General features: G+C 44.0%; 1 protein-coding gene across 2 annotated transcripts; it reads left to right on the top strand.

Annotated features, from left to right (window-relative positions):
• The first annotated feature begins 5,735 nt into the window (after positions 1-5,735).
• PHYHD1 (phytanoyl-CoA dioxygenase domain containing 1) lies at positions 5,736-12,167 on the top strand. 2 transcript variants are annotated; one of them, XM_064393810.1, is made up of 11 exons: positions 5,736-6,401; positions 7,202-7,360; positions 7,873-7,948; positions 8,080-8,127; positions 9,475-9,530; positions 9,713-9,775; positions 9,873-9,894; positions 10,249-10,377; positions 10,903-11,019; positions 11,166-11,292; positions 11,476-12,167. In XM_064393810.1, the coding sequence occupies exons 1-11, from the start codon at positions 6,369-6,371 to the stop codon at positions 11,519-11,521; spliced, it is 876 nt and encodes a 291-aa protein (XP_064249880.1). In that variant the 5' UTR covers positions 5,736-6,368; the 3' UTR covers positions 11,522-12,167. The 2 variants fall into 2 exon arrangements, with proteins under 2 accessions (XP_064249880.1, XP_064249881.1); XM_064393811.1 differs by lacking the exons at positions 5,736-6,401; positions 7,202-7,360 and adding an exon at positions 7,403-7,794.
• Positions 12,168-13,532: the final 1,365 nt, after the last annotated feature.

Genomic DNA, 13,532 nt, shown 5'->3' on the forward strand with positions numbered 1-13,532 from the left:
CCATCTGGGAGGCAAGGTACTGTAAAAGCTTTTCTGGCTTCTAATAGGGTTAGTGTCTTGAAATTGTGTTAGAGCTGGGGCCACAGCTGAAAGGATGGGGAAGGACTGATGCTGATTGGATTGTATTTGTATTTGCCCGAGCATTTTGGATCACAGAAAGGACAGAAATTGTTAGGTGGGCTTTGTTGCCTGAGTAAAGCAGGAATGGCTTCAGGCTTAGCTGCAGAAATGCTGTTTTCCAGTCAGTTCCCTGTGGTGGATGTGGGGGCTGTTTGGATGGATGATTTTGTTCCTTAGTCTGTGCTAAAAGCACTGGAGAATAATGGCCACTGAATGGAGATGTGGACTCTGCTATTCAAGGCCACTGGGTGACTGTTTTATTACTCATGTGTTTGAGACCAGGAAGGGCTGAAAGGGCAGAGCACCTCCTGGGAGTTTCACCTGGCTCCCAGGAGCAGTGAGATGTCTCCAGGGTGTCTAGATTGGAGATGAGTGCTTTGACTCTTGATTCCAGGTGTGGTTTTAGTTATACAACCTAAACTTTGCACAGCTGGGATAGTTTCTGTAAGCAGCTCCTGAAAGTATGCTGCAGTGCTTCTAGAAGTGTGCAAGCCTCCTGAACAGCTCTGTATCCCAGCAGGATGGGTGAAGAACAGGCTGTTGTGCCAGAAGGGAGGGACTGCCTCCAGCTCCTGACCAAGTCACAGTGCTGTGCTCCTGCTGCTTCCTCAGTAGAGGCTGCCCTGGGCCTGAGGTGTGCAAAGCAAGTGTAAGACAAGCTGGTAATTGATCATGCATGAAAATGCCAGCTTTGTGCTGCTTTTGCAATAGTCCAAGCTTAACTCTTTTGGTAAAGGCTGCTGGGGCTTGAGAGCTCCCTGCGTGCCAGAATGGGGCTGAGCAGTCTGATAACATTTTGTACTGGAAATGCAGGTGCCACAAATACATTGTCACTCTGAAAGGCAGCAATATGCATTATTTACTTCTGACATGTGCTGCTTGGTCTCCCTTTTGATTCCAGAGTATCAGTCTTGTATCATGAGATGGAAAAAGCTTTAAAACTTCCAAGAATAGGATCTAGACCACGAGTCCTGAACATGTTTATGACTGAGGACTGCTGCAACGCTCAACCCACAGCAGAGCAAGTAACTTCCCAGATTTTTCTGGATTGCTCATTCTGTGAGGGATGTCCTTACATCAACAATCCATCCTCACTTGGAAGTATTCAATCCATGAATATTGTGTATTTTCCTTTAAGTTTCCATCAGACTGAAGCTTAGGGGATTTATTTCTGACACAGATTGGTGCATTCACAAAAAGCATTCAGTTTAAGAAGACAGTCACTGCCCTGGTCAGTGTCTTGTTCTCCTGACAAGCTGTTCAAAACAGAAGCAAACCAGATTATTTATTAGCTGCTGAAGCATACAGCAACTTGAATTAAACCCACCTGTGTCCTTAATAGCACTTCTGAGCTGAACGAGTTCTTGGAGATCACAAGGATGCTCATCCCATGTTAGGATTGAAGGTAGTGACATGCACTTTACCTTTCCTGCCAAATACCCCAAAGAGTGATAAATTGCAATTATTTTGAACCAGCTGAAAGGCAAGGAATACAAAACCTATTAAATGTGTAAAATTGTGCTGTACCCTGACACTATGCACTGGAATGTTAGCTGAAGTTGATCTGCTTTTCAGATTACTTTGATTTTGTTATTTGATCCCCAGTTAATTTAGCAGCTGGAAGTATTTTACTCTGTCAGTCTGAGTGGTTAAATAGCTGTTACAGATATCTTTCATGATGTGCTGTTCTTTCATATTAATTGTCACTTTTTAATAGCCTACCTCATTTTTAATTTTTTTCTTATTGCCATTTATACACTCCATTTAGCTCACTCCATTTTAATTAAAGTTCCTGGTGTTCATTACTGTAAGTAGTATTAAGTGGCTTTGTGTTGCTGAACCACATGAAGTCGTCTTCTTTTTTTTTTTTTTCCTCTTAAACAATTGATTCCAGGAATTTTGAGAACAATAACACACATCCTTTACAGAGGATGAGTTGTCTGGAAAAAAGTTTCAAATTTTATTGATTCCTAGGCTGTGACATTGTTTCCTTTCCTTACCTCTTTTCCTGCTTTAGAATGGAACTCGCATGGTTGGAGTTCCTTGGATTTTTAAATGTTTTTTCAGTCCTCCTTCAGGGGAGGAGTAACTTTTTCCCCCCTCATCAGTAGTTGTGCCTTCTCTGTAGATCTGTTAATGCAGCATCTCCCCAGAGGCACTTGCTCCCTGGAGTGTATTTGTAGCAGTGCCTGCCTGAAGCCAACTCATCCCTTGGATTCTTTTTCTTTTAACCATGGAGGGATTTCCTAACTTCTGGGGTGATTTCTCACTGCCAGACATATATATATGTCATATATATATATATATCTGTCATACTGTAAGCAGAGTCACCTGCTCTGGAGGTCACCTAAGGTAAGGCTGTGGGGATGCTGACTAGGAAAAAATGTTGCTTAAACTTCACTTTTAAAGTTTTTCTTCCATTTTAACCCTACTGTTTGGCCACAGTGGATAATGTACTTTTCCCAAGCATGTGCCAAAATTGAATGAGTTTTCTGTCCTACCTCATTCTAACAGTCTACAAAACACAACTGGAGTGGGGCAGGATTATTAAAGTTTGATTCAGACCCTTCTCCCTCCAGCTGTGGCAATGGGTTAATATTAAACTGCTTTGGGAGTCTGAAATCCTCCAGAAATCTCATATCCAAAATCCAGTTTCAAAAGTAGCAGCACTAGAATTGCTGGACCCCAGTGGCAAAGGTCAACTTCGTGTGAGTTCACACAAAGGCTTAATTTAGGATTCCTGGAATTTTCCATCCCTTCCTCCATTTCCTTTAAAGGAATTTTATTTGACAATGGAAGAGTTTTTCTGGAGGAGGCTTAATGAGAAGGGGGCTACTGAGCCTGAGTCATCTTTACAGCTGACAAATGTGTCCATTTCCATAAGTCACTACTCATGGCTTAAACATGGTTCACTCCCATTGTGTAAATGCACAAGCAGGGCTGTGGTTTGGCATCTGGCACCTGCAACTTGGTGTAGCATTTCAGAATCATGACATTCACTTTGTACGTGGGATTGTTGGGGCAGCTGAGCAGCAGCACCTTCCCCGTGAGCACTGAAGGCTGCCCTTGTTTGCTCTGAAAGACTTGTACAACTGGACACTTCACCAGAATAAAAGTTTTGATTTGCATTTTCTTTCTATGTCTGTGTTCTTTGGTGTTTCCTGTCTATGAAGGCATTCAGCCTTCCATGATGTCACTTCTCAAAAGACAGATGTTAATAATTCCAGCTACTGTGTAGGATTATTGGGTTCTTTTACTCATTACAAAAGTCCTAGTGGATTGTGACAATCCTCTATGAATTAAGTAGATGTATAGAGACAGAGGTGCTGCTCTGTGACAAGCTGGGGCTGTGTCACAGGTTTCACTATCACTTTACAAGTGTCCAAAACAGTTTCTGTTGCTGAATTTATGGCTGTTGCCATAGGAATTGTCTTCATACTGGTAAATTATTTCAGTACCTGCCTTCCCCATGGGCTCCTTAACTGGAAGTGCTGGCAGATAATGTCTTTCCCATTTCATGAAGTGCTACAGAGAATCAGCCTGTGACTTGCAAAGAAAATTTGAGTTTCTGTGCAGCTCTTTTATTGTGTAGAAAGGTGTTTCTCTTGAGTTTTGCCTTCCCTCACTTCCTTTGTCTGTGACTACTTGACCACAGTGACATTGGCCCCACTTCAGACAGAGAACGTAAGCAGGCTTTGAAACAGGTGAGTGGGAGTTTGTAATGCTGCTTGTTGATGAGTTTTAATGAAATGCAAGACTGAACCAAGAAAGGAGAGGACAAAATGTCCCTTGTCATCTAAGGCTCACCTGGACCTCAGCTCCTTTTGGCTGGTTTACCCTTTGGAGGACTTACCTGGCCTTTGAGGAGCTGAGGAAATCCTGTTTCCTTTGCTCCTTGTTATTCACTAAATACTCTCTCACTTGTTGCTGATCAAAAACTTCAGGAGAGGTGAAGTGGCCCAGTGGAAAATTTTCTTCCTTGATAACCCTGGCAGCTCCACAGCAGCAGTTTTGCTCTGAGTGCTGACTGCTGGAGCTGGCTTGGCTCCAAATGGCTTCAGTGGGAGCCCTTATTGGGATAATTGTGCTGGTTCAAAAGGCGTTTGAAACACTTGATCTGCACCTTTCCTACAGACATGGGCTGGGCTTTGGCAGCCTCCAATGGAGCTTGCCAGAAGTTTTCTTGCAGAGCTGGCAGGAGAAAATGTTGAGTCTGCAAAAAGAGCCCTTGGAGGGGGAGGAAGGGAAGGAAAAGGAGCCATTTCCCAGTTTTGTCTAAGTACTGTCACCCTTTCTGTGTAAGCTTATGGGGAGAGAAGGCTTTACAATGGTGGCATCCTTCTCTTTGACTTTTTTTGGGCATTGTGTGGCCAGAGTGATTTTCCTCTTGCTCAAAAGGTCTTTCAGAGCCTCAAAATAGGGACATGGCTGGAGTGGCAAAGAATGGGAGGACTCCTGAGGACAGACATGGAAAGCTGGAACCAGGATGGGTTTTATCTCCTGGCAGCTGCTGCATTGCTTGCTGTGATCTGCTGTTTATATTGCTCAAAACATTCCGTGGAACAGGAAAACTGTGGTTTGCTGCTGTGGCACGAACCAAAACAGCCTCTGGAGTCATCGTGTGTGTGTAAGGTGGGAGTGGAGAAGGTGACGTGATAAATTGCTGGTAAAAACCACCGTGTGTGGGAATGAGAAGGACGTGACACGACCGTGACGGAGAGGGACTAAGGAGTGGCGTGGGAGTGTTTTCCAGGAATGTTTCTCCAGGATTGCTGCCTCCTGGGGAGGGGTGAGGTGGGTCACACAATCAGGCAACAACCTGCAGCTGGTTTTTTTCCCTACTGGTCATGCATCTTCCTTAAAAACTTTTCCACTCCATCAGTTGGTGAAAGTGTTAATATTCCAGTAGTCCCCCCTTCCTTTTTTTTTGAGCTTTGTAGCATTGGAGACTGATTTTTTTTTTTTTTTTTTTTTTTTTGTTCCCCTCCAGGTTTGTAGTCCAGTGATTAAAGTCTCTGGCAGAATTTAGCTTTTTGAACTACTGAATTCATATCCTCTTGTGTACCGGGAGAAGTCTGAAAAAAGTTAAACCCCTAATTTCCTCTTTATTAAAAAAAAAAAAAAAAAAAAGTTTTAGTAAGGTGCAGAGTGATTTTATCCACAATTCCCTTACAGAATAGAAAACTTAATTTTTTTCAAACAACCTCTCTTTAAATGGGTTTTCAGTTGCTAGGATGTAAACACTTTCCTGTGAGCATTTTGCATCCCTTCCTTTTGCTGGGTTTTCCTTTGGCTGCGTGTGTGATGCAAGAACACGCCCCCGCGGTGTTATTTTTGTGAAGTGCTGCTCAAGGGTGTTTTCGGTGTTTCCTGTAGGAGCCAAACACATTTTCTCCTGGAGGAAAACCTTCCCCAGGGATTCCCGATGGGAGGGATGTGTTGGCTGGGAGCGCCACCGCTGGGCTGGCAACTGTTCCTCCCTCTGCCTTTCAGACCCACTTTCTGCATTTTGCTCTCTGGTTTGAACTTTGGGTGGATTTGGCTTTACTTATTTATTTTACTTATTTTACTTATTACGTGGACTTCTAGGCCTGCAGGAGAGTGAATGGAGCAAATGAAGGTGTAAATTATCAAAAAGCAGCTGTGAATGAAAATAGCAGAAGTATTCTCTGTGGGTTTTACTAAACCCTCAGTGAAAGCTCTTTGCCACATTTCAGTCTGTTTGTCACCTCCTGGGCTGGGGAGTCCTTTCAGGGGATATGCTGAAGTGCTGGCAGGACTCACTGACTAAGCAAAAAGGGCTCTGTAAGACCTTGAATCAGTACTTTAAATTTGTTCTAAGACATCTTGATCTTTTCTTCACACTTGAATCTTATTTTAACCCCCCTTATCTTACTTACTCCAGTGATTACCAGTTTAACTGCCCTATTTTTAAATCTGGGTTATTAATTAAAAGTGATTCCTCCTTGGAGCTCAGCTGTTCCTCAAGTCTGCGATTGCACTTGAATAGAAAATTTTTGTGTGCTTTGTTACCACCAAGAGCCAAAGCAATACTGTGCAGTCCTGAATGTCCCTGCCAGGAGCAAAGAACTGACAGCGGGGACAAAAATCTTTGAGCTGTGCAAGAGTCCAACTGCCCAGAGCTGGCTTTTATCACATGCTGGGACAAGGATCACGTGCAGAGGCGGGGAGTCAGCCCTGCAGAGCCCAGGTGGCACCGTGGTGTTGGCTCTGGGAGCTTTGCCCCGATGGCATCCGTGAGCCAGCAGCAGATCCAGAAGGTAAGGGCTGCTCTGCAGGGAGGGAGCGTGTCCAGGGTGCAGGCAGTGACACAGTGTGTGAGGTACAGGTAACACTGCTGGTTAACCTGGCAGCAGGTCTGGCCAAGATCTGCTTTACAAACACTTGATATTCTCCTCAGCTTCTTTTATCAAATTAATTTTAGTTCTTGAGTGTCATGGATGCAAACTCTTGTGGGGGCAGCTTGTCCCACAGAGCTCTTGGAGGGATTTCTCCTGTGCCCATTCCTGTCTGTGTTGCTCAGCTCTCATCCCTGAACTCGAAATCTTCCTGGCAAAGGATAATCTCCAGGGTATTCTATATAAAGAAACTGAGTTCACTGCCAACAGAGTTCATTTTGTAAAGGATTGTGTAGTGAACTGTGAGAAATCACCCAGGGATTTTTTTTTTCCTTAGAGAGAACAAAGTTTTCCAGCTTGTAAAAGAGTCTTATTCTGATTTGGCACACAGGCACGACTGCCCTGTTTGTGTTAGTGTGCTTGGTAGTTTAATAACTGCTGGTTACAGGCATTAGATAAGATATCCTTGAGCCACAAAAGGCTCTAGTGATGAGATCTCTGTTTTGTGTAGACTGAAATAGATTGTTCTTAACTGTTTGGAATTTCAGCCTTTTAATTAATCTTTTGCCACAGAAACCCCTCCTGAAATTAAAAATTAAGCACATGCTGCCTGGCTGCAGAGCTGGAGCTGGGATGCTTGTCACCCTCTAAAGGGCCAGAGCTGCTTTCTCTTGCTTTGTGCTGCTTCCCCGGGGGAAGAGCACTCACCCCGTCTCTTCCAGTTCCACAAGGATGGCTTCCTTGTCCTGGAGCAGTTTTTCAGCGCAGAGGAGTGTGACAGCATGAGGAGGCAGATCCAGAGGATCGTGGCGGAGATGGAGGTGCCGCCGCACTGCCGCACCGCCTTCTCCACCAGGCAGGAGGAGCAGCTCCGGCAGCAGGTACCGGGAGGGCAGGGCTGGCCAGGGGAGGGGAAAAGGCAGATTGCTGCTCTGGGTTCACTCTGGGGAAACATGGCTCTTCCTTCTGACTGTGCATAGCACCGGGAGAGGAATTTGCTCTTCAGCTTTCTGCAAATGTTTGCTGGGGTCTTATCAAGAGTCTTATCAATGTGTGGCTCTCAACCTGCAATAGCCACAAGCAGCTCTCGCAGATCACTTTGTACATGTTCTGCAGACAGAAAAATGGTTATTTTCCATTAGATACCTTTTTAGCTAGGTAGCTAGCAAAAGAAAAGTGAGGGTAACCTCTGTGTGAGAGGCTCTTGTAAAGCCATGATCAGCACAAAGTCACTTAGTGTTGTTGAAAGCCTTTTTATGAGTGATTTTTTCACTGTGTTTTGTTTATGCTGCGGCTTGGTGGGGAAAAGATGCAGGTGAGTGTTAATGCTTTGATTGAAAGGGCATTTATGTTTTTACAAGGATGCTGTCTTTACTGGGCTCTTATCCTGCAGGGTAGCTCGGATTATTTCCTAACCAGTGGAGACAAGATTAGATTCTTCTTTGAGAAAGGTGTTTTGGATGAGCAAGGTAAGCCCTGCAATGAGTTAGCTAGACAGAGGGGATGGAAAAAGGCTGAGTGAGGGATCAGGGGCCAGTTTCCAGATCAAGGAATGATTCCTGCTTTTCAAACAATGTTAAATTATGGTTTTGTTTTGTAGGTAACTTTCTAATTCCAAAGGAGAAGTCTGTCAGCAAGATTGGCCATGGTATGTTTAAAGGATGGGGTGGAGAGGGATGGACAGAAGAGATGTGGTTTTCAGACAGGAGGATTCCTCCAGACCTGCTCACTGTACATAACTGTCTCTGCAATTCTCTCCGTGCTGCCCCTCGCTCTCTGCTCTCAGAGGACTGGATCTTCTGTTCCAGTCCTTTTCAAAAACCCCTTCTCAGAGGTTTTTCAGTGATGAATAGCTCAGAGTCACTGACATGCAAAAGTTTGGACTTCAGCCCTTGGCTCTTTTATGTAACAGATTTGCTCTAAAAATTTACCACCTGGTGCTGGTGACATTCAGTACAGACCAAACTCTCTCCTGTGTCCTGTGCTGTGCTGGGCTGCTGATATTGAAGCTGCCCTCCCTCCTGTGGTGTCACCAACACCTTTTCTTTATCCTTTCTGCTCTGTTTGACCTATTTCTTCTCTCCCAGTTCCTGGATTAGCATTTTGATCCCTTTTGTTTTCCAACAATACATGGAAAATGAGAGCAGGATTCCCTGTGCCTGCAAACATGAACTTTGTTCAGACTAAACGTCACTATAGTTGAAATTCAGTACTAAGAGTTCTTGTTCTTTGGTTTTCTCAGAAAAACACTCTCCTCTTCCCAGGCCTGCTGCCATTCTGTCACACTTCAGCTTTTCCTCAGGGGAAGTGAAAACAACTGTAGATTCCTGCTGACCCAGCAACTTACAATTCAAAAGCCTACTCTGGTATTATTTTCTGTAATTACTCTTTTTGGTCAAGTCTCATCCCTTGCCTGAGAGCAGCTCCTGCTGGACTTGAGCATGTGTCCTCGTGGCAAATGTGATCAGGATGAGCTGGAGGCACAGCTCTGAGTCTTTGCTTTGTGGATTTGTCAGAGCTGGGTTGTAGCAAGAGTCTACACAAACACTGACCTGCTGCCTGGGGCTCTCTGAAGGGCACCAAAGATGAGCTCTAGCTCCTTTTTGCAGTACTTCACTTTTCTGGTAGGTCTTAAGAGGTGTGTTTTTAAAGGATGAATTCACCCATATGCCTCAGGGTCATGTGTAATGGCTGTCACTTTAATATTATACTGAATCACAGAATATTCCATTTTGTTCACTCTGTTGTACACTGACTTTTGTGTGTGTGCAGCTTGTGGCCAGGGAGTGATTATATTTATGGTCCTTAATGATGATTGTACAACCTGTAAGTGTCCTATCACCTTAGGTGTGATAAGTCACATTTTTCCATCTTGGGAGGGATGAAAGTTTCTGGCTGCAATTTATCCTGCTTGGCTGTGGTGTCTGCAGCTCATCACTGAGAGCTGTTCCCTTCTGTTTCTGAAATCTTGTCTGAGCTTTTTCTTTCCCCTTAGCTCTACATGCTTATGATCCTGTCTTCAAGCAAATCACCCACTCCCCCAAGGTGCAGGTGAGCTGTTATTGCTTCCTAGTATAGCCTTGGGGGAAAAAAATAAATTGCAGAGTAGTTAATTTTTGTTTTCTACACTCCCAGGGGGAGTAATTTTGTCAGTGAAAGAAAATTTAAATATCTTCAAAGAATAATGCTAAATAGTGTGCAAAGAACAGAAATCTTGGAAAATTTTCTTGCAGGAACTGGGAAGAAAACTAGGCCTTGAGAGACCAGTAGTTGTGCAGAGCATGTATATCTTCAAGGTACAGTAATTCAAGTTGTCTTGTCACTCAAGAAAGAAGACTCTGTTAAGTAGGAAGCTGTGAAATTCTTCACACATCACTTTTTTTTTCTTTGCAGCAACCTGGCATTGGTGGTGAAGGTGAGATTTGTGTTATCTCTATATCACACTGCAGATAATGCTCCTTTAGGAAAGGAACATTACCAGGGAAAAGGCTCAGAATCAGACTTAAACTTGTGAGTTTGGCAGTCCAAACCTTAAAATAATCTTTGAAATCCACATTTTTTCTGAAAAGTTTCTACATCATATGCAGCTTGAACAAAGAGCTGTTTTTACATTTGCAGCAGGCTAAAAGGTGGCATTTTTATGTAAGATTTAATGTGTGTGATAGGTGGGTGGGCAGGGAAGGGCTCTGAGTCAGGGAGATGCAACCCTGAAGTCCTTCTGGAGGAATTGAATCCCATTACAGACCCCAATGACAGTCTCTTCTTGCAGTGACACCACACCAAGATGCCAGTTTCCTGCACACAGAGCCCCTGGGCAGGATCCTGGGGTTCTGGATTGCCCTGGAAGATGCCACACAGGAGAATGGCTGTTTGTGGTTCATCCCTGGCTCTCACACCAGTAAGAGCATGTGTGTGACCACTGCTGGTCACCAGCACAGGTCTGCTTTTCCCCCCCTCTAGAGCACACAGGGCAGCTTTAAACTTCTGCTCACCTGAACATTCACTCAGGGAGTGTAATCATAATGCTCTTCGGATTTTAAGCTACTCATTTCTCAAATCCTGGAGCCAGCTGTACTCATATCATGGTTTATGATCCTACAGAAAGCACAAATGGACCAAAGGTTGGTTTTGCATAAGTGTGTGAATATTTGTGCTCCTAAGGGTCTGTTGCAATGCACAGAAGTGGCCAAAAAGGCAAAAAAATAAAAAAAAGGCAGATGTTTTCTCTTTCTGCCACAGCTGGAAAATCCTAAATCTCTACTTAATGAAAAAGACCCCACCCAAATTACTAAGGAAAGTGTGACTATAATAATAATAAAGTTCCAATCATTGCCAAGAGAAATCACTGATACTGTTCCTTTGTTGTGCAGAATGTAGCCAGGTGTTTAATTTTTGTGTGTTTGCTTATTCTGTGGATTTGCAGATGGGATTACCAGGAGGATGGTCCGTGCACCTCAAGGTGCCTCAACCTGTGTGGAGTTTGTGGGCTCAGAGCCAGCCTACGATGACAAGCAGTTCATTCCTCTGCCCATAAGTAAAGGTACAAACAGCCCCAAACGTGGCACTTCGCAGCTCAAAAAAACACAAGGGAGCTAAAATAATATTTTAACCCTGCACCTTCCCTCCCGCTGCAAAGCCAGAGCTCATCTTTTGGCAAACAGCAGTGTGGGTGATTCTTTCCCACAGGGGGACTCATCCTGATCCATGGCGAGGTTGTCCATAAGAGTGAACTCAACAGCTCGGAGTCTTCGCGCCACGTGTTCACCTTCCACGTGATGGAAGCCAAAGGCACCACCTGGAGCAAGGAGAACTGGTAAGGTTGGGATCCTCACCAGTGGCTGGGGAAATGGAAGCCTTTCCAGTGCAATAGTTAGGATAACTCTTGGGGGTCTTGCCTGTACAGTTTGTTGGTAGTGCCTCAGCTGGTGTTGATTTCGTACCTGCAGAACTGGGACAGCCTCTGAAGTTTTGCTTTTTCCTCTTCTTTGCTCCCTAGGCTCCAGCCAACTCCTGAACTGCCTTTTCCATCGCTCTACACTTGAAGTTAGTGACTGGCTTGTGGAGTCAATAGCTGATCAATATTCCGTTCTGATTGTTCATTCAGTCTCTTTAAAAACAACCTTCACTAGATCAGCTCTCAATGTTAATTTATCCTCCTTGAAACCAGGACTATTATCACAGCCCAGAACTGCAGAAGCTTCTACTGCAGCAGGAGCCCTGCAGTATGAGAGTAGTCACCCAGTCCTTTTGGGAAGGGAACACCTTCAGTCTTGAAAACAAACCAGTTAAGACCATTGCACCTTGACTGGGACCACTTACCAAGTATTTCTCTTTGCAGTAATACTCAGTATTTTCTTGTGTTTGAGAGCTTAAGTGCATTTCTTGGCTGGTTGACTCCAACAATGCAGATGAACATGTTGTAGGGAGAAGTTTGATTTCCATCCCTAGTTTTCTGTCTTATTGTTGGAATAACAGTGATTTAAAACAATCTTCTTGTGGGTGAAATGAAGCAAGAGTTCTGCTTTTTATAGCCAGTCTTCTAAATACTCCTGGCAGACAGTAGCTGAGTGTTTTATCTCTGAGTGTGATTAAAAATACAACAATTTTTAAAGATTCATGTTGAAATGATGGAGACAAAGAACCTCAATCAAACTCTTTACAGTTAAATAAAAAAAAACAGAAATCCTTCTTTTCATCTCCATCATCTTTTCTTTGAGGAAGACACAGTGTGACCTTCTTCCAACAGATGGGGACAGTGCTAAATTGCCTGGTGAGCAGCTGGAACCCTCACTATGCACATGAATAATTTCCATCCCCAAAACCCCACCAAACCCAAACCAACTTATACCAAGGAATGTTTGGAAATGCAAGCCCCAGTCTGTACCTGAACTGAACAGAAGCTGTGATTTCACCAGCACTGCTGCAGTGGCAGCCCTGAGATAGGAGCCCAGTGTCACCAATGCAGGAATTATATCAGAGTAACCCTAAAGCTGCTGGGGGCTGTGGTAGAGTGCACCCAAATCTTACTGACTCATCCCTTTCAAAAGTAAACTGGGGAGCTGGGTCATGGCAACAGCAGGAACATTGAATGCAAAGTTTCTGCATTCAAAAACTACCTTTCCTACAGCTGGTTTGAAAGTTGGAAGCAGGGCAGAAGGAAAGCAAATTTCTCTACCTCTGGTGCAATTTATGGCAGTGATGAAGGCTGTGGCTTGTGACAGAAGCAACTTTTGTCTGCATCTTTCCATGAGAGGAGTTAATAATTTACAGTTCTGCTGAGGAGGGATAATTTGTCCTGACTTGCACCACTACCTGCAGTGTGCAAAACCATCTACTTCAAGTGCATAAATAAAATAAAAAAGCTGGATTGATTGGCAGGATTTCTCATTAAATGTGAAGGAAACAGCCCAGCAGTTGCTGAGTTGGGCTTCCTACAGAGTATCTGACAATTTACTGTGTTAGTAACCAGCTCTGGCATCCTCAGGAAAAGCAGCACCAAATGCCAGGAGCCCTTCCCAGGCAGGAGGGTGAATTGGGCAATGCTGCTTCTCAACTGTTCCAGTCCTGGCTTGTTGCAGGGACACAATATTGGGTTCTGGAGCCAATTCTGCTGACTCAGGGACTGGTTTCACTCCACCCCTGGTCTTAGGCTCCCTCCCAAGGCATGGTCTCTGAGCTACAGGCCTGTGTTGTGTAAGGTACCTTGGACTTCCCCCAAACTGTTCCCAAAAGTGAATTAAAAAAGGGTCAGAAGTGAACTTCATTTTGCAAACTAGAATCCTGGAATGACAACCTCCTGCTTGGAACATCCCTGGAGACAGGAAGGACACTTGTGTTTTGTTCTAATGGACACTGGGCAAACCAGTGAGAAGAGAATGTTGATACAGAAGGGTTTCATACATAGAAAGGAAGTGGATTTTTTGGCCACAAAATTGTAGTTATAATTTTAATTAAATGGATGGAATTCAGTAGCTTTAGTCAATTTCTTGATAGAAGCATTTTTATGCATTATTTGATTACACATCTGGCTGAAAAAATGGAAAACTAGGAAAG

Source organism: Passer domesticus, chromosome 18 (genome assembly GCF_036417665.1).
Source record: "Passer domesticus isolate bPasDom1 chromosome 18, bPasDom1.hap1, whole genome shotgun sequence".
Lineage (NCBI taxonomy): Eukaryota > Metazoa > Chordata > Aves > Passeriformes > Passeridae > Passer > Passer domesticus.

Bases quoted from the DNA above. Each gene is read 5' to 3' on its own strand.
- PHYHD1 (XM_064393810.1), top strand. From the start codon at position 6,369: ATGGCATCCGTGAGCCAGCAGCAGATCCAGAAG. The intron at 7,949-8,079 runs GTAAGCCCTGCA...TTTGTTTTGTAG, and splicing joins AGGTGTTTTGGATGAGCAAG to GTAACTTTCTAATTCCAAAG. The intron at 11,293-11,475 runs GTAAGGTTGGGA...TTTGCTCCCTAG, and splicing joins ACCTGGAGCAAGGAGAACTG to GCTCCAGCCAACTCCTGAAC.